This window comes from Euleptes europaea, chromosome 4, assembly GCF_029931775.1.
Source record: "Euleptes europaea isolate rEulEur1 chromosome 4, rEulEur1.hap1, whole genome shotgun sequence".
Lineage (NCBI taxonomy): Eukaryota > Metazoa > Chordata > Lepidosauria > Squamata > Sphaerodactylidae > Euleptes > Euleptes europaea.
The window spans coordinates 11,759,175-11,778,893 of NC_079315.1; the positions used below are offsets into that span (position 1 = coordinate 11,759,175).

The 19,719-nt window shown below is 48.3% G+C and overlaps 1 protein-coding gene and 1 non-coding gene across 2 annotated transcripts in view; both read left to right on the top strand.

The window, feature by feature from the left end:
• The window catches only part of NOP2 (NOP2 nucleolar protein), a 28,899-nt gene that overhangs the window by 4,125 nt on the left and 5,055 nt on the right, over positions 1-19,719 (top strand). Inside the window, exons 4-12 of the mRNA XM_056848431.1 lie at positions 3,082-3,341; positions 9,118-9,155; positions 10,305-10,462; positions 12,219-12,418; positions 16,187-16,276; positions 16,786-16,873; positions 16,983-17,123; positions 17,930-18,069; positions 19,406-19,495. Coding sequence (XP_056704409.1) covers positions 3,082-3,341; positions 9,118-9,155; positions 10,305-10,462; positions 12,219-12,418; positions 16,187-16,276; positions 16,786-16,873; positions 16,983-17,123; positions 17,930-18,069; positions 19,406-19,495 — 1,205 coding nt within the window. The remainder of the gene's footprint in view (positions 1-3,081; positions 3,342-9,117; positions 9,156-10,304; positions 10,463-12,218; positions 12,419-16,186; positions 16,277-16,785; positions 16,874-16,982; positions 17,124-17,929; positions 18,070-19,405; positions 19,496-19,719) is intronic.
• On the top strand, positions 12,943-13,014 carry TRNAE-CUC (transfer RNA glutamic acid (anticodon CUC)). Its single transcript has one exon. It is a non-coding gene; the product is annotated as a tRNA-Glu (tRNA).

Below are 19,719 nucleotides of genomic sequence, written 5' to 3' on the forward strand. Positions count from 1 at the left end.
GTGTTGTAAGGATAAAAACAGACGAAGGGAATGTGGCCAGGAGCTCTGTGGAGGAAGGGTGGCATAAAAGGGTAATAATGTGATGCACCTTGTGCAGGAGCATGGGAACAGTGCTGAACGATACCGGACCGGGCGCACAGCTCCCCAAGTCCCCCACTTTCATTAAAAGTTGTGTGTGTGTCAAGTGCCGTCAAGTCACAGCCGACTTCTGGCAACCCCTTATGGGGTTTTCAAGGCAAGAGACTAACGGAGGTAGTTTGCCAGTGCCTGCCTCTACATAGCGACCCTGGTATGCAGATAACAGGAAGTATTTCTTCTCACAACGCATAGCAAAATTGTGGAACTCCCTGCCCCTGGATGTGGTGACGGCTGCCAACTTGGAAGGCTTTAAGATGGGAGTGGGCATGTTCATGGAGGTTAGGGGTATTCATGGCTACTAGTAAAAATGGATACTAGTCGTGATGCATAACCTATTATCTCCAGGATCAGAGGAGCATGCCTATTATATTAGGTGCTTTGGAACACAGGCAGGACAATGCTGCCGCAGTCGTCTTGTTTGTGGGCTTCCTAGAGGCCCCTGGTTGGCCACTGTGGACAGACTGCTGGATTTGATGGACCTCAGTCTGATCCAGCAGGGCCTTCCTTATGTATTCCTCAGAGGTCTCCCATCCAAATGCTGACCTTGCTTAGCTTCCAAGCTCTTGGGTTAGTCTGGGCCATCCAGAGCAGGGAGTGGGAAGGTCCTACCCAGGAAAGAGATTCTTGGTTCAAATTCCTACCCTTGGCCTCCTTCCTGTCTTGGAGAGCTCTATTCCCTCACCCCAGCAGCCCATGACTGGGTTGTTCGACTTTGTTCATGTTGATTCTAGGCAGTAGGCTTGACCCTGCTGGGATAATATTCGTTCTGCTCTTTGCGGTCTTTGGGATGTTCAGTTCTGAAGGCAAAATGTAATCCCGAAGCAGAGCAGGCTTCATCTGTATTAGTGAAAACGACAGAGGATTCACCAACACCACTTTAGAGCACATAAGGATGGGAAATTGCCGCCCTTCCAGTCTCTCTGGGATCCAGGTCGTGGGAGAAAGGCAGGGACCGCTCTGAAAGAAAGACAACGTGTGGCTTAGAAAGCCGACCGGTCAAGAGTTGTGCAGGGCATGGCTTCAGAGGAGGGCAAATGGGCCTGATCTTTTCAGGTTTTTGCAGGAGGAGGCTGTTGCAGAAAACGGGGGTTCGTGCGGGAGAGAGAGACCCGAGACCGTTGTCAAGAAAAACAGTTTTATTCGCAGCTGCGGCTCAGTCACTTTCACAAGTAAAATCTCTGAGCCCCAATTGTACTGGGGAAGAGATATTATCCCATATCCACGCTTTGACAGGGCATGTCAACATTCCATGCTTATCTAGTTGTTTTACATAGTCTGGAGCCTAAGCGCTCAGCGGTTCCATCCAGTTCTTGTTATCGTTCACCATGACTTTCCATGACTTTTCCCCTACTCCCTTAACACACACACACAGCTAGCTTGTATTGAAACAGACAGTGTATTAAAGCAGACATTGTATTAAAGCAGACCTTTTCCCCTCCTGCCACAAGGCAAAGTGGGTGGGGGGTGTTTTGCTGAGAAGTGATGCTTGTTTCCCTGTCCAAAGCTGAGAAAGGTGGTGGTCCCACCAAAATATTAGACTGGCAGACTGCAAATCTATGATCTATATTGATCTATGATCTATATCATAGATCAATATATATGATCTATATCATAGATCTATATTGCAGATCTATGATCTATATTCTGTGATTCTATATTGTGGGGTCCTGCATAGCGGGGGGAGGGTTGGGGGTCACTGGGGACGTGGGGGGAGTTTGTTGTGAATTTCCTGCATTGTGCAGGGGGTTGGACTAGATGACCCCGGTGGTCCCTTCCAACTCTATGATTCTATGATCTTTAACACTGATGTAGATGTTCCAGGTTCCTGTGTTGGGCCACAGAAAAAGCCCAAAAGAAAACCTTTTTGTTAAAAATAGCACACAGCATAATGGAAGCGTTTGACTTCTCCAGAAGTCTTTGTCATGCTTCCCTCCCCCTGCCCCTGTTGAGACACACCTGACTTATGGCGGCCCCAGGAGGGGGGGTTCAAGTCAAGAGACATCCTGGAGGTCGTTTGCCATTGCCTGCTTCCGTGTCACGCCCCTAGTATTTCTTGGAGGTCTTCCATCCACATACTAGCCAGGGTCAGGGCTGAGAGTGTGTGACTGACCCAAGGTCACCCAGCAAGTTCCCGTGGTGCGAGTGGGGATTTGAACCTGGGTTTCCCAGATCCTAGTCCGACACCTTAACCACTACACTAGCTGTCACGCTTGTTGATACCAAAATGGTGTGTGTGTGGGGGGGGTGTCAATCTTTGCAAGGTGCATTACAAATTTATTTCGCTTCCACCTGGGCAAATTGACTTGGCATAAACCCCTTTTGGATTTGTGCTTTTTAAAATTATGAGAATTTTTTAAAAAAATTAAAAACATACTTCATGTGTATGATAGGAGTGTCCTCCTAAGGAACTCAGTTCTGTGTGTGTGCAGTTCCGAATTTCTTAATGTCTAGATCGGGTGGGGAACGTCCGGTCCGGGGGCCGTTTAAGGCCCGCAAAATCATTTGTTCTGGCCCTTCATGGGTCCTGGCAGATCTTTAACTCAGAAGGATCTAAGACTGGTGATCCGCCCCCTCCCACGGGCAGGTATAGCCTCTATTCAAGGCAGATGTGAGTTTGTTTTGCCGAGAAAAGGAACCTTTTTCCCCCCTTGCAGAAGAGTCATTAGCTATAGAGCTGCTAGGACTGCCCAAGAAACTGTGTTAACCCTTTCCCACCTGGGCCATGGAGAAACGTATTGGTCGGCTAATTTTTAAGTTGATAATTTTGTATGGCCTGCGAATGATGATATAAATATCCAAATGGCCCTTGGCGGAAAAAAGGTTCCCCACCCCTGGTCTAGATTGAGCAGGTGCCTCCAATACTTGCATTTTCCCTGGGAACCTGAAGTACAAAGTAATCCCCAGGAAGCTTGCTCCAAATCGCTCCTTTGTCCTGCTTTGCAGCTCCGGGCGAGCCGTCGCCGAAGGGTGCCAAGAAGCGAGCGGCCTCACAAGATGGCCGCCCGGGCAGCTTCAGCGATGACAACGCGGCCTGGCTAACCCCCAGCGCCGCAAAAGAGAGGCCCGAGCCTGAGGAGGAGAGTGACGAAGAGGCCCTCAGCAGCAGTGAGGAACGGGAAGGGCCCTGCGAGAGCGACGAGGAAGGCGGGAGTGACGACGGGATGGTGGACGACTACGGAGCGTCGTCTTCTGGCGACGAGGAGGTAAGAGCGCCTGGCCCTCCCGTTTCAGTCGCTGCGGTGAGGAATGGGTGGCGGGGCAGGGAAGGGAGGTTTGGCTTCACACGGGAAAATGCAGTTGCCGAGAATGGAAGGAAATACGTGACAGGAAGAAAAAGACCCGGGTGCACCGTCTGGATCCAACTTGTCTGTTCAACCAGTGGCCTTCACCCCTTCCCTTGCTGGGATCCCCACAGCCTGCAGCAGTGGTTCCCAAAGTGGGCAATACCACCCCCTGGGGGGCGGTGGGATTACCTAGGGGGGCACCAAGAGGCAAGGGGGCAGCAGGGGGGCACTAGAGGAAGGGCCCTTCAACTGTGTCGTTCACTAATTTACAATAGATCAAGCTGTCGCTCCATGCTGGCAAATTCGGTGGAAACGATCAGAATTTTTTTTCTAGACTTTGAAGAGCTGGTACCGCTGGATCACGGTCATCAGTTTTGTTGAATACATTCCAACGAAAAAGTTTTAATTTGATTTTGAATAGATGCTCAATTAATTGTTACTGTTTTGAAATATTATCTTCATTAGTGCATCATGCAAGCCCCTATTTTGAATAATGCTTTTTATAGGGTAGGGTGGGGGGCGCTGGGGTTGAGTCTGTGGAACCAAGGGGGCGGTGGCCCAAAAAGTTTGGGAACCACTGGTCTACAGCATGGGACCCACTGAAATATAAATGTACGACATCATGGTCACATGATAGGAAGATGGGGAGCCAGCGTTATGACCTCAGCATAGTCAAAGCCAGAAGAAGAGTTGGTTTTTATATCCTGACTTTCTCTGCCTTTAAGGAGTCCCACTGCAGGCTCACCAGCCGAGGCAGCCACCCCCCCCCCCCGCTCCCGATCTGGGCTGGCGAGGCATGGCCCAGCCCGACCGAGTTGCATTTATGTCCTATCCGGCCCTCGTAACAAATGAGTTTGACACCCGTGTTCTAGGGCAGTGTTCTAGGGTGAACCTATGGCACGGGTGCCAGAAGGAGCATTCAGAGCCCTCTCTGGGCATGCGTACTGTCGCCTCAGCACAGTTTGCCTGAGTACGTTGCTAGAAAGCCAGAGGGATGCGGGGCCGGGCTGCTCCCCTCCCTATGCGCACCTGAGGGCATTTCTCACATCACCCGCCCCTCTGCCCAGCAGCCCAGTGGGAGCGCTTCCTCCCCGTCACATGCGGCAGGGCGGCTCACATGCGGCGTGAGGGTGTGGTGCGGACAGCAGCCAGTTGAGTCTGTGGCGAAGGTGATTCCTGTGGTGGGGTTGGAGAGGAGCTAGGTTGGAGGGGAGCAGAGTGCTCGGGCCACAGCTTTCAGTAAAATCCCCTACTGAAAGAGGTACACCCACTTACCCAGCATGTAATTAACCTGTGGAACCCCTTGCCTCAGGATGTGGTGACAGCATCTAGCCTAGATGCCTTGAAGAGGGGATTGGACAAATTTCTGGAGGAAAAGTCCATCACCGGTTACTAGCCCTGATGGGTATGTGCTACCTCCTTAATATAGATGTGGGCTACTGTGAGATACAGGAGCTGGACTAGATAGGTCCAACGCATGTACAGCGGAGGTGAATCAAAGGTGGGAATTGCACTCAGATGCCCTTTTCAGAGCAGGCAAAAAGGTCTGCAAATTTAAAAGGAACCCCAGCTGAGAATCACTGCCGTAGATTGTTGATTCAGGGAATATCCATTTCTTTATTGTTAACTAATAGTGTTAACTATTTTTGGTGTAGGGCTAGATTTGTATTGGGTGCTTCATTTTTTTTTAATTTTGTGTTTTTGTAGACTCCAAGTCTTGAACACCCAAAAATGAGTACAGCAAAAACAGATAGTGGAAGATCATTCCAAGAGGCCTGGACAGAGTCATTTGGACTGATTGAACGCAGTGGGAAAGCGTTATGTATTCTGTGTAATGAAGGTGTTGTGTGTTGCACATCAAGTGTCAGACAGCACTTTGACACCAACCACAAAAGTGTTGCCGAACTTGGTGAAACTGAAAGAAAAGAGTTTCTTGAAGGGAAATTGAGGGAATATCATTCCCAGTATCTTAGTTTTTCCAACTCTCGTTCTAGAACAAATCATCTAACAGCTGCCAGTTTTCAAATTTCACTGTTCATAGCAAAACATGGCAAGCCCCTCTCTGATGGGGATATTATCAAAACGGCCATGTTGTCTGGGAGTAATTCCCTTTTTCATGATTTCCCAAACAAGGATAAAATTATTCAACGCATCTCTGAGATGCCACTTAGCAGAAATACTGTTAAAGATCGAGTCCAGCGCATGGCAAGTGATGTTAGTCAGCAGCTCACCACTGACTTACAAAAGGCAGCCTGTTACTCCATGTGCTTGGATGAAAGCACAGATATAAATAATCATGCAAGGCTAGCAGTAATTTTGCGTTATGTTGTTGGTGACATCATGAGAGAAGAGCTGGTGAAACTGGTGTCTTTGCCTAAAAGAACACAAGGGATAGATATCTACAAAGCTGTGATGGAGGCTTTTTTGTCACAAGACATAAGACCAGAAAAAGTGGTTTCAGTTACTAGTAATGGGGCGCTGTCTGTGGTGGGGGCAACATCTGGTTTCATACAGTTCTTTGTGAAAGAAACAAAACATCAGGTCATTCAGTTCCATTGTATTATAAATCAAGAAGCTCTTTGGGCCAGGGAAAGTGGCAAAAAATTTGACGACGTCCTCAAAGATGTCACAGAAATGGTAAATTACATCACGGCTCGTGCTCTGGATTGTCAACAGTTTCAAGCACTTCTTGAGGAGGTTCAGGCACAGTATAACGGTTTACTGATGTACAATAATGTCCGCTGGCTGAGCAGAGGACGAGTCCTGGAGAGATTTGTAGCCTGCTTGGATGAAATTAGGCTGTTTATGAATGAAAAGGGGCAGGAGTATCCACAGCTCACTGATATGGCCTGGCTTACCAACCTCATGTTTTTTACAGATTTTACAGTACACTTCAATGTACTGAACAAACAACTACAAAATGTAGGAAAAACAGCAGAAAGGATGTTTTGTGATATCAAAACATTTGAGAGAAAACTGCAGGTTTTTGAAAGAGACCTTAAAAGTGGGCAGCTTAAATATTTTCCAAATATAAAAATGCATTTAGAAAATGCTACGTTTGCAGACAATCCTACAAGCCATCAGGAAATCTACAAGGAATTTTCTAGCATTGTAGCAGCTGCAAAGGTGAATTTTAGTAACAGATTTTTACAGTTCCGTAAGATGGAGACAACCCTGTGTTTCCTTACTTCTCCAGATAAAGCCAAATTTGAAGACCTTGATCTTTCCTGCTTACACTGGTTAGATTTAGGAAATCTGGAAATGGAGCTATTAGAATTTCAAGAAAGCTCTATCTGTAAAAATAAATTCTATGACCTGCGTGAAACACTTGAGAAGATAGAAGGGATGCCAAAGGACAGCACAGTTAGTTCTGAAAATGAAATCCTTAAAGTGTGGAATTCTCTGCCAAATAATTTTAAGTCAATGAAAGCACTTGGGATTGCTTTCCTTACTTTGTTTGGATCATCTTATGCTTGTGACCAGCTGTTTTCAGCTTTGAATTATATCAAATCTGACTCCAGAAACAGACTAACAGATGACCTGAGTGCTGCATTTGTTGCTCTCAAACTTACAAAGTACGAGCCAAGGTTAGACAAATTATCAGCATGCATGCAACAGCAAAAATCACATTAGTTGTTCAAAAGCTTGCCAAATGCAAACTTTTGCCTTTCAATAAAAAGTTGTATCATTGAAAGCTCTGTTATTGTGTTTTAAGACAAAAAATGTTAATGCATGAGGTTTTTTTTCTAAACTAAAACCTCAGTATTCAGGTTGAATTGCCGCGTTGGCAATAAATAAGTGGGTTTTGGGTTGCAGTTTGGGCATCGCTGTTCTACTCTGTGGATGATGTTTTGTGAAGGCCTATGGCCATATACAAATAAACTACTACTATTTATTCTGTTCTGTGTAACAAAGAGACATTTGGTGTGTAGCAATTTATCAGTAGCCACTGAAGAAGGCTTTAGAGGCCAAGACACGGGTGGTCTGTCGATTACAGAGCTCGCTCTGACTGTTTGAAAGTGATTTATTGGGAATTTCTCATGCTTGGCATTATCCTGTTTAATAATTTTTCCACGTAAAGAGACGTTATATTGAGGTGCTATGGACATATAGCTGTCACTTTAATCCTTTGATTTTATTGCTCTAAATTCCATTGAAATCGCTGTCGTTTTTAAAATTTATTCTCAGTCTTCATCTTCGTTCACGTTCATTTTGGTTTGGTTTTTCTCAGCCTCTCGGTTTATCTCATTTTGATTTTATTACAGCCAAAGACACGCATAAAATATAAAGTATACATCCTATGATAAAATGATACAGCTCCCACTTACAGCATCTCGTCTGCACTAATTAATCTGAAGGTTTGCCCATAAGGTCTTTGTTCCTCATAAATGCCTTCCGTTTCCAGCAAACATAAGAGCAGAATTTTGCTACGGAATATGAAACATAAGTCACCCTGTTTTCCAGTAGATATTCTACCAAGGAGCCGTCAGAGGTGTAAGAATGTACAAATTGAGATAGGAGGGGAGTAATTGAACAATTTATAGCATCATCATAATGTTCGCAATGGAGCAAGATATGTGCTAGCGTCTCCACCGTATCCATGGGACAAGAGCATTTGCGTGTTTCTAAGAACATAAGAAAGGCCCTGCTGGATCAGACCAAGGCCCATCAAATCCAGCGGCCAACCAGGTGCCTCTAGGAAGCCCTCAAACCAGACAACTGCAGCAGCACCGTCCTGCCTGGGTTCCACCGCACCCAAAATAATAGGCATGCTCCTCTGCTACTAGAGAGAATAGGTATGCAGCATGACTAGTATCCATTCTAACTAATAGCCATGAATACCCCTCTCCTCCATGAATATGTCCACTCCCCTCTTCAAGCCCTCCAAGCTGGCAGCCATCACCACATCCTGGGGCAGGGAGTTCCACAATTTATGCGTTGTGTGAAAAAATACTTCCTTTTATCTGTTTTGAATCTCTCACCCTCCAGCTTTAGCCAATGACCCCGTGTTCTAGTATTATGGGAGAGGGAGAAAAACTTCCCCCTGTCCACTCTCTCCAAACCATGCATAATTTTATAGACCTCTATCATGTCTCCCCTCAGCCGCCTTCTTTCCAAGCTAAACAGCCCCAAGCGTCTTAACCGCTCCCCATAGGACAGTTGCTCTAATCATTTGCCCTAATCATTTTGGTTGCTCTTTTCTGCACCTCTCTTGGGCATTGAAGAAACCTTCCTGAAAGTAGAGCAGGTGGAAGGGCACCAAATCGGGCCCTAGAAAAGGCCCATCTTAATGTTGGGAAAGTAATTGAGGTTAGATAAGGGGCTGAATAACTGCATATCCCTGACCTGAGGTTTTTAAAGTAAGTTAGGAAGAAGAGCATTGTCATTTTGAAACTCAATATCAATGAGACGTTGATGGACCGCAGGCTCGGCTTTCATCTCTCGGTTGATCAAATTCATTTCAAGTTTGGGTTCCCCCCCCCCCTTCATTTGTTTTCTTCTTGGCTATCCTTGGCTTCATTGTTTCTTTGAGATGTAAACACGACTGTGTATCGATTTGGGGAAATGAATACAACCTAGATCGTCGCTAGTGCTGCAAGGTTACTTTTGCACGCATGCGTGGGCTTTTTGTGCACGGATCTGTACTTGTGCAATGTCGAGTGCTGCAAGTAAGAGTTTTGTTTCCTCTCTTCAGCTCCTGCCCATCGAGCAAGCTGCCCAAAAGCAGAAGGGGTGAGTATTCCCGGAGGCGGCTGGTGCTTGGTTGTGGAGTTCCCCTCTTGTACCCACTTCCTCCTTCAGTTTCCTTAGCAGCCAGGACTCCAATTCAATTCAATTTATTATGGTCATTGACCAGCAAAGAAAATATACAAAAAGATTAATATTGATTAAAGGTAAAGGTCCCCTGTGCAAGCACCGGGTCATTCCTGACCCATGGGGTGACGTCACATCCCAACGTTTGCTAGGCAGACTTTGTTTACGGGGTGGTTTGCCAGTGCCTTCCCCAGTCATCTTCCCTTTATGCCCAGTAAGCTGGGTACTCATTTTACTGACCTCGGAAGGATGGAAGGCTGAGTCAAACTTGAGCCGTCTACCTGAAACCAACTTCCGTCAGGTCGTGAGCAGAGCTTGGACTGCAGTACTGCAACTTACCACTCAACATTGATTAGAAGGATAAAAATATAGCAATATATCTGCTAGTACAAAAACATTAATTAGAATAAAATGTTTACAGTAAAATTAGATATTTACTTCGTATCACCCCATACAGTGATATATTCCACTCCCCTTGTCAGAGTTAGACCAAGTACTTCTTTGCTTAATACCTAGCCTTGCATATTTGGCGACTATAAGTTATCTCATTATCCCTGTCTGAGAGTATTTTCATTAGGTGGGTGGATCTTTGACTAGTTCGAAGGCCAGCCAAAATGGGTAGTATAAATTCTTGCCGTATTTGATTGTAAATCCTGCAGTCCAATATCACATGTTCAGTTGTCTGAACACTACCATCCTGGCAAATGCACGTACGTTCCTGGAGAGGGATCTTTTTATATTTGCCCTCTTTCTGTCATGGCCCCCGAATGGTGTTATAAATATCCAAATGGCCCTTGGAGGAAAAACATTCCCCACCCCTGGCATAGCCTAATCTCGTCAGGTCTCGGAAGCTAAGCAGGGTCAGCCCTGGTTAGTATTTGGATGGGAGACCACCAAGGAATACTAGGGTTGCTGTGCAGAGGAAGGCACTGGCAAACCACCTCTGTTAGTCTCTTGCCATGAAAACCCCAAAAAGGGGTAGCCATAAGTCTGCTGCGACTTGACGGCACTTTACACACACAAGGCATCGGGGACTTCTGCTTAAAGGCTTCTCTTCTTTGGATGCAGACAGGAAGGTCTCAGTGAGGATGACAGTGAGGAAGAGGAGGAGGAGGAGAAAGAATCACAGCCCCCCCACGATGAGACCCAGGAAACAGACCTGCAGCTCAACGTGGAATCCGACGAGCGCTTTGTGCTGCCCAGCGGGCAGGAGATAGAGAAAGAAAATATCCTTTCTTTCAGGGGGTGCTCTGTGTCTGTTAAGATGGGGTGGGGAGGGCGTGCTTCCATGTTGATGAAGGGCACGTTTGGGGCTTTGCCTAACTCTTCCCCCCCCCAACCTAGGACAATGCTTTATTTTCTTCCTCTTGCACCCCCTGGTGGCAAGTTGTAGTGTTGGAGCAGCGTGATGCTTCCCTAGCTAGTCTTTGGGTCAGAGTTGGCTTCCGCCACAAACTGGAGGGTGGGGGAAACGGGACGATTTCTCTCTCTTGACTGTAAACTCCCCTACAGTAGAAGGGCTAGATTGGAGCCCAGTAGCACCTGAGAGACCCAAGAAGAAGAGTTGGTTTTTATATGCCGACTTCCTCTACCACTTAAGGGGGGGTACCGCACTTTGTATTCCCAGCGATGTATTAAGAGTTTGAAAATGTTGTAAAAAACATCGCTTTAAAAGGGTTTTTGGATACAACGGCTTATAAATGGTCGGAAAACGTCTTCACAGCTAAACGGGCCAAACAAAGTGCGAACAGTATTTTTTATAACGTTTTCAAACTCTTAATACATCAGTGGGAATACAAGTGCGGTAACAGCCAAGGAAGAATCAAACCGGCTTACAATCCACCTTCCCTCCCCGCAACAGACACCTTGTGAGGTAGGTGGGGCTGAGAGCATGTGACCTGCCCAAGGTCACCCAGCTGGCTTCATGTTGGAGGAGTGGGGGATCAAACCCGGTTCTCCAGATCAGAGTTCCACCACTCCAAACCACCGCTCTTAACCACTACACCACGCTGGCCCACTGGGAGCTTTGACTCTCAAAAGCTTACACCTTGACAACTGTATTGGTTTCTCAGGTGCTACTGGGCTCCAATCTAGCCCTTCTAGTGAAGACTAACGGGGCTACCTTCCTGAAACTACTCCTTGTAGTAATGACATCGATCATTGAAACGGTTTGTCTTACTGGGCGGTTTTAAGAATGACTGATGTTACGGACGTGTGGGGCTTTTGTGCTTTCCACCCTCGTTCGATACTGTGATTTTGAACAGCTTTGCCTTGGGCTGAGCTAGTATGTTGGGTTGGATCCAAACAGCTTCTTCTGACCACGTGAAACAGCTCTGCTGGAGATCTAAGGACCTGCATGCACCGAAGGCATGTAGGCCTGGGGATGGGTAAGGAGGGGAATTGAGGGAGGGTGGCTGGAACAAGGTGGGTGGATCCAACCCATTGCTTGATGGGGGTTAGAAGAAAAAGACTTGGTTTTTATATGCCGACTTCCTCTACCACTTAAGGAAGAATCAAACCGGCTTTCAATTTCCTTCCCCTCCCCACAGCAGACACCCTGTAGGTGGGGCTGAGAGAGCTGTGACTAGCCCAAGGTCACCCAGCATGCTTCGTGTGGAGGAGTGGGGAAAACAAATCCAGTTCACCAGATTAGCCTCCGCCGCTCATGTGGAGGAGTGGGGAATCAAACCCGGTTCTCCAGATCAGAGTCCACCGTTCCAAACCACCGCTCTTAACCACTACACCACACTAGCCGGGCATGGCTGTGAGTGTGACTGGCTGAGCTAGACTGTGCTTGAGTGTAACAGAGGTCCCCAATGTCAGGCCCATGGGCCACCATGTTGCCAAGGGCAGCAGGTCCCCAGCAAGGATCCACAGGTTAGGGGGGGGGGGGCTCTGCGACTCACTGAAAGGCCATGAGCCCAAGACCCCTGGGCTCGTGCAGATCTCATACCTGGTGCCGCTCCTTAACCGCCTTCCCACCCGCTCAGCCCCCCGACCTGCAGCTCATCCGCGAGCGCATCAAGGACAACATCGAGGTCCTTCAGAACTTCAGCGCGAAGCGGGAGGAAGGCCGCTCCCGGCAAGAGTACCTGGCCCTCCTGCACCAGGACCTGGCGGCTTACTACTCCTACAGTGACTTTCTGATTGGGAAGATGATGGACCTTTTCCCGCTCTCTGAGGTAGGCTGTTGGGAGGAGGCGGGTCTATTCCTTCTTGGGTGATCTGCTTTGCCCTTGGTGTTTGTTGGCCAGGCAGAAGGGCCGTGGCTCAGGGGTAGAGCCTCTGCTTGGCGTGCAGAAGGTCCCAGGTTCAATCCCCAGCATCTCCAGTTAAAGGGTCTAGGCAGGTAGGTGATGTGAAAGACCTCTGCCTGAGACCTTGGAGAGCCATGGGGAGGGACTGTGGCTCAGGGGTAGAGGAGGGGCTGTGGCTCAGGTGATGTGAAAGACCCCCGCCTAAGACCCTGGAGAGCCGCTGCCGGTCTGAGTGGACAATACTGAGTTGATGGACCAAGGGTCTCATTCCGTAAAAGGCAGCTTCATGTGTTCATGTGTTAGAGCATCTGCTTTGCATGCAGAAGGTCCCAGGTTCAATCCCCGGCACCTCCAGTTGAAGGGACCAGGCAAATAGGTGATGGGGAAGACCCCTGCCTGAGACCCTGAAGAGCTGCTGCCGGTCTGAGTAGAAAATATTGATTTTGGGAGGGGCTGTGGCTCAGTGGGAGAGCATCTGCTTCTCATGCAGAAGGTCCCAGGTTCAATCCCCGGCATCTCCAGTTAAAGGGACCAGGCAAGTAGGTGATGGGAAAGACTCCTGCCTGAGACCCTGGAGAGCCGCTGCCGGTCTGAGTAGACAATGCTGTTACTGCACTAGGTATTCCCACCAATGTATTAAGAGTTTGAAACTGTTATAAAAAATACTGTTTGCACTTTGTTTGGCCCCTTTAGCTGTGAAGAGGTTTTCCAACCATTTTTTAGCCATGGCATCCAAAACCCCTTTTAAAGCGATGTTTTTCATAACATTTCCAGACTCTTGATACATCGCTGGGAATACCTAGTGCGGTAACAGCCAATACTGACTTTGATGGACCGAGGGATGTGAGCAGTTCTCACAATGGCGGGATGTGAGCAGTGGGGTGCCTCAGGGATCTGTGTTGGGACCAGAGCTTTTCAACCTGTACATCAATGACCTGGAGTTGGGGTTAAACAGTGAAGTAGCCAAGTTTGCAGATGACACCAAATTATTTAGGGTGGTTAAAACAAAATCAGAATGTGAGGAGCTCCAGAAGGATCCCTGCATACTGGAAGAATGGGCATTAAAATGGCAAATGAGATTCAATGTGAGTAAGTGTAAAGTGATCCATATTGGGACAAAAAATCCCAACTTCACATATACACTGATGGGTTGGGGTGGTAGTGGATAGCTCAATGAAGATGTCAACCCAGTGCGGCTGCTGTAAAAAAGGCAAATTCCATGCTGGCCATAATTAAACGAGGAATAGAGAATAAAACGGCTGATATCATACTGCCCTTGTACAAATCTATGGTGAGACCACACTTGGAATACTGTGTACAGTTCTGGTCACCACCCCTAAAAAAGAATATTACAGAGCTTGAGAAGGTGCAGAAAAGAGCAACCAAAATGATTAGGGGACTAAAGCAACTGTCCTATGGGGAGCAGTTAAGACGCTTGGGGCTGTTTAGCTTGGAAAGAAGGCGGCTGAGGGGAGACATGATAGAGGTCTATAAAATTATGCATGGTTTGGAGAGAGTGGACAGGGAGAAGTTTTTCTCCCTCTCCCATAATACTAGAACACAGGGTCATCTGCTAAAGCTGGAGGGTGAGAAATTCAAAACAGATAAAAGGAAGTATTTTTTCATACAACGCATAGTTAAATTGTGGAACTCCCTGCCCCAGGATGTGGTGATGGCTGCCAGCTTGGAGGGCTTTAAGAGGGGAGTGGACATGTTCATGGAGGAGAGGGGTATTCATGGCTGTTAGTTAGAATGGATACTAGTCATGCTGCATACCTATTCTCTCTAGTATCAGAGGAGCATGCCTATTATTTTGGGTGCGGCGGAGCACAGGCAGGATAATGCTGCTGCAGTCGTCCTGTTTGGGGGCTTCCTAGAGGCACCTGGTTGGCCACTATGTGAACAGACTGCTGGACTTCATGGGCCTTGGTCTGATCCAGCAGGGCCTTTCTTATGTTCAGTAGAAGGCAGCTTCATGTGTTCATGTGAGCCATGTTCTCCAGGAGGAAAGATGAAGCCTGCCCAGACTCCTTCACTTGCAGGCAGTACCAAGCTCTCCCATAGCCAGGATGGGGTTTGAAAAGGATCTTGGGGTCTCCTTTGGGATTGGAGAAGAAGTCACAGGAAGGATGACATTGTCCGGCCGAATTGTTATTTGTAGTAACCGTTGTCTAGAGCCGAGGACTCTCCAAAGTATAAGGGGAAAGCAGTGCTTGTTGTTTTCCAGCTTCTCTGCTTCATAAGTTCACTGCCATCTCTGTGGTTACAGATCCCAGGGGGTGCTGGCCTGTTGCAGCAAACACAACAAAGGGAAAAGGTTGGTGCTGTAAAGGCTAGCTCAGTTATTTAAGGTGTCTTGGGCTAGAGTCTCCTTCGTTGGATGCACAAATTGAGACCTCCCATCAGCAAGTGGATTTATACGCACACTCGCAGGCAATGAACGCAAAGCACATGAGAGCCAGCGTGGTGTAGTGGTTAAGAACGGCGGACTCTAATCTGGAGAGCCGGGTTGGTTTTCCCACTCTTCCACCTTTAAGGAGTCTCAAAGAGTCTTACAAGCGCCTTCCCTTCCCCTCCCCACAACAGGCACCTTGTGAGGTAGGCGGGGCTGAGAGAGTCTGGAGAGAAATGTGATGGGTACAAGATCACCCAGCAGGCTTCATGTGGAGGAATGGAGAATCAAATCCAGTTCTCCAGAATAAAGTCCACCACTCTTAACCACTACACCACACTGTCTCTAAAAAGATGGTAGTGTTTTAATAAGATTTATTTTCAGTTTTCTTAAACCACATTTGTGTTGATCTGTAAATCCAAGCTGACTTGAACTGATTTGAAGTCTTGCGATCAGCTAACATTTCTGTAATGTTTATACTTGGGGAGTGGTAGAGCCTGTGCTTGGCATGCAGAAGGTGCCAGATTCAATCCCCTGGCATGTCCTGCTGAAAGGACCAGGTAGCAGGTGATATAAAAGAAGTCTGCCTGAGACCCTGGAGAGCTGCTGCCAGTCTGAGCAGACATATCAACACACTTGAAGCTGCCTTCTACTGAATCAGGCCCTTGGACCATCAAAGTCAGTATTTCCTACTCAGACTGGCAGAGGCTCTCCAGGGTCTCAGGCAGAGGTCTTTCACATCACCTACTTGCCTAGTCCCTTGAACTGGAGATGCTGGGGATTGAACCTGGGACCTTCTGCATGCCAACCAGAGGCTCTACCACTGAGCCCCAGCCCCAGACAGTGCTGACCTTGATGGATGAAGGGTCTGATTCAGTAGAAGGCAGCTAAATGTGTGTTCATCTGTGAACACTAGAAGCTGCCTTCTCCTGAGTCAGGCTATTGGTCTTTCATGGTCAGGCCTTTTCTGCTCTGATTGGCAGCCGCTCTCCAGGGTTTCAAGCAGAGTTATTTTATATCACCTACTACCTTAGTCCTTTCAACTGGACATGCCAGGGATTGAACTTGGGGAGGGGAAGGGAAGGTGATTTTAAGCTGGTTTGAGTCTCTCTTAAGTGGTAGAGAAAGTCGGCACATAGGAAAAACCACTCTTCTGTATGCCGAGCAGATGCACCACCCCTGAATTATGCTCCCCCTTTCATTTAAAGCCCGACTCTGCTGAACTCTCTCTCCCCACCCACTCAGTTTATTTTCCACAACGCAGGAAGTTCTTTCATTTTCCCTTTCATCTTCCCTTCCAGCTGGTTGACTTCTTGGAGTCCAACGAGGTGTCCCGGCCAGTGACTCTCCGGACCAACACTCTCAAAACACGGCGGCGCGACCTGGCACAGGTGAACCCAACTGCTGTTTGCCTTCTCTTCCTTCCTTCCCAGCTGGGTTAGAGGGGACAACTCGGGGTTGGGGCAAGGGGAGATTCTCTGGTTTGTATAGGGATTGGGTAGACTAAAGAGGGCAGCTTGTGCAGGGCAAGGGGAGAGCCAGCATGGCATAGTGGTTAAGAGTGGTGGACTCTAATCTGGAAACACAAGTTTGATTCCCCACTCCTCTACATGAGCAGCTGACTCTAATCTGGTGAACCGGGATGGTTTCCCTATTCCTACACGTAAAGCCAGCTGGGTGACCTTGGGCTAGTCACAGTTTCTCTCCAAACTCTCTCAGCCTCACCTACCTCACAAGGTGTCTGTTGTGGGAAAAGAAGGAGATTGTAAGCCGGTTTGATTCTTCCTTAAGTGGTAGAGAAAGTCGGCATATAAAAGCCAACTCTTCTTCCTCTATTCCCTCCTCCTCTGCTTTCTTGCCCTGGTCAAGGGCCTCAGTCTCTTCCTCCTTGATCCTACAGGCGTTGATTAATCGCGGGGTAAATCTCGACCCCTTGGGGAAGTGGTCCAAGACAGGACTTGTTGTCTACGATTCCTCTGTGCCCATCGGTGAGTGAGAACCAGGCTGGCTGCTGCTTCTGTTCCCTCCTCCTGGTTCGTTTTTCCCTCCTGGCTGCTGATTTCTCACTGGTTTTTTTGTCTGTGCTTTTGCTACCAGGTGCCACCCCCGAGTACTTAGCTGGGCACTACATGCTTCAAGGGGCTTCCAGTCTTCTCCCAGTCATGGCTCTTGCCCCCCAGGAGAATGAGCGCATTCTGGACATGTGCTGTGCCCCAGGAGGCAAGACCAGCTACATAGGTACTAGTGGAGGGATAGGTTGGGCAGCGCAGGGAAGTTTATCTGATTTGTATGGGGAGTGGCTGGACTAGAGGGGACAGCTTGGGCTGGGCAAGGGGAGATTCTCTGATTTGTATGGGGAGTGGCTGGACTAGAGGGGAGATTCTCTGATTTGCATGGGGTGGCTGGACTAGAGGGGAGATTCTCTATTTGTATTGAATATGGCTGGATTAGAGGGGAGATTCTCTAATTTGTATGGGGAGTGGCTGGACAAGAGGGGACAGCTTGGGCTGGGCATGGGGAAATTCTCTGATTTGTATGGGGAGTGGCTGGACTAGAGGGGAGATTCTCTGATTTGCACGGGGTGGCTGGACTAGAGGGGAGATTCTCTGTTTTGTATTGAATGTGGCTGGATTAGATGGGAGATTCTCTGATTTGTATTGAATGTGGCTGGATTAGATGGGAGATTCTCTGATTTGTATGGGACAAGAGGGGACAGCTTGGGCTGGGCATGGGGAGATTCTCTGATTTGTATGAGGGTGGCTGGATTAGAGGGGAGTATCTCTGATTTGTATTGAATGTGGCTGGATTAGAGGGAAGATTTTCTGATTTGTATGAGGGTGGCTGGATTAGAGGGGAGATTCTCTGATTTGTATAGGGTTTGGCTGGATTAGTGGGGACATTCTCTGATTTGTATGGGGAGTGGCTGGGGTAAGGGGATGGGAGAAGAGTGAAGGATCTAAGGTAGGGAGTGATTGTTTTAGGAGGGGCAGCCAGGTAGCCACCCAGCAGCCCTCTTGACCTTCCCCTGCCTGCCGCCTTTTCAGCTCAGCTGATAAAGAACACAGGCGTGATCCTGGCCAACGACAGCAACGCAGAGAGATTGCACAGCGTGGTGGGGAACCTGCACCGGCTTGGAGTCACCAACACGGTTGTGAGCCACTGCGACGGGCGCCAGTTCCCCAAGGTATACTGGGGGGAGTGGATATTGCAACCACGAATTCCAGTGTGCACAGCCTTTTAAAAAAATCTCCCAATGTAACAGAATGTTGTATTCATTTTTACGTATCTAAAGTTATACCCCAACTTTCCCCCCAATTGGGGAGCCAAAGCAGTTTACAGCATTGTTTTCCTCGCCTCCTTTTTTATCCTCACAACAGCCCTGTGAGGTAGCTTAGGCTGAGAGCGTCTGACTGGCCCCACGGTAGAGTGGGGCTTTGAATCTGAGTCTCCCAGATCCTAGTCTACCACTATATCGCAATGGTTCTTGTCATAATTACTCCTATCTGGTCTAGTTGTCTGTTTCCTCGTCTGGAGTGGGCGGGGAGGTGGGGCACATATGAGAGGAATACGTAGGGTGTTCTGGCTTGCTTCCTGCTTGCATCACAGACTCTAAAGCAGGATGCCAAGCATAAGGCCCGGGGGCCGGATCCAGCCCCTTGAGAGCTCTTATCTGGCCCAGGGGCCGGATCCAACCCCTTGAGAGCTCTTGTCCAGCCCGCAAGCCAGCCTCCACTCTCAATCTGGGCTGGCAAGCCCGCTGCAAACTTGCCAACCGAGGCAGCCACATCCTGGTCCTGACCTGGGCTGGCGAGGCACGGCTCGGCTCGACCAAGTGACATGTCATATCCTGCCCTCGTAACAAATGAGTTCGACACCCCCTGTTCTAAAGGAATGCATCTGGTGCCCCAGAAGTGGGAAAGGAGAGGTCGGACAACAAGCCAGTGTGGTGTAGTGGTTAAGAGCTGTGGTTTGGAGCAGTGGACTCTGATCTGGAGATCCGGGTTCGATTCCCCACTCCTCCACATCAGCGGCAGATGCTAATCTGTTGAACCGGGTTGGTTTCCCCCCTCCTCCACATGAAGCCAGCTGGGTGACCTGAGGTTAGTCACAGCTCTCTTAGAGCTCTCTCAGCCCCGCTATCTCACATGGTGTCTGTTGTGGGGAGGGGAAAGGAAGGTGATTGTAAGCCGGTTTGAGCCTCCCTTAAGTGGTAGAGAAAGTCGGCATATAAAAACCAATTCTTCTTAAATGGAGGAGAGGTGATACCATGGGTGAAATGTCACATGCTGCTGCCTTCTCCCGAGTCAGACCCTTGGTCTGTCAAGGTTAGTATTGTCTGCTCTGAACGGGAGCAGCTCTCTGGGTTCTCAGACACAGGACCTTTACCTCACCTACTGCTTGATTCTGTTTAATTGGCAATGCCGGGGATTAAACCTGGGATCTTCTGCATGCCAAGCAGAGGCTCTTCCACTAAGCCACAACCTCACTGTTTCTCTGGGTGTTTCCCCCTTTGTCCCAAGGTGCTGGGGGGTTTTGACAGAGTCTTGCTCGATGCTCCGTGCAGCGGCACAGGTGTGATCTCCAAGGACCCCACAGTTAAGACGAATAAGGTGAGCCGAATCCTGACCAATCCTTGGGAAAGTCTGACTTTGCATACTGGAGATGCGAGGAAGCAGAGCTCAGAACTTCCGTCTGCTTCCTTTTATTTTGCCAATGCTCTGTTTTTTAAACCAATTAATCAGTTCAATAATTAAACTTGCATATTTTGGAAACTGTCATATAGGCTACTTTTTTGGGAGCACTGAAGGAAGTGAGAAAATCTTATTGTCTAGAG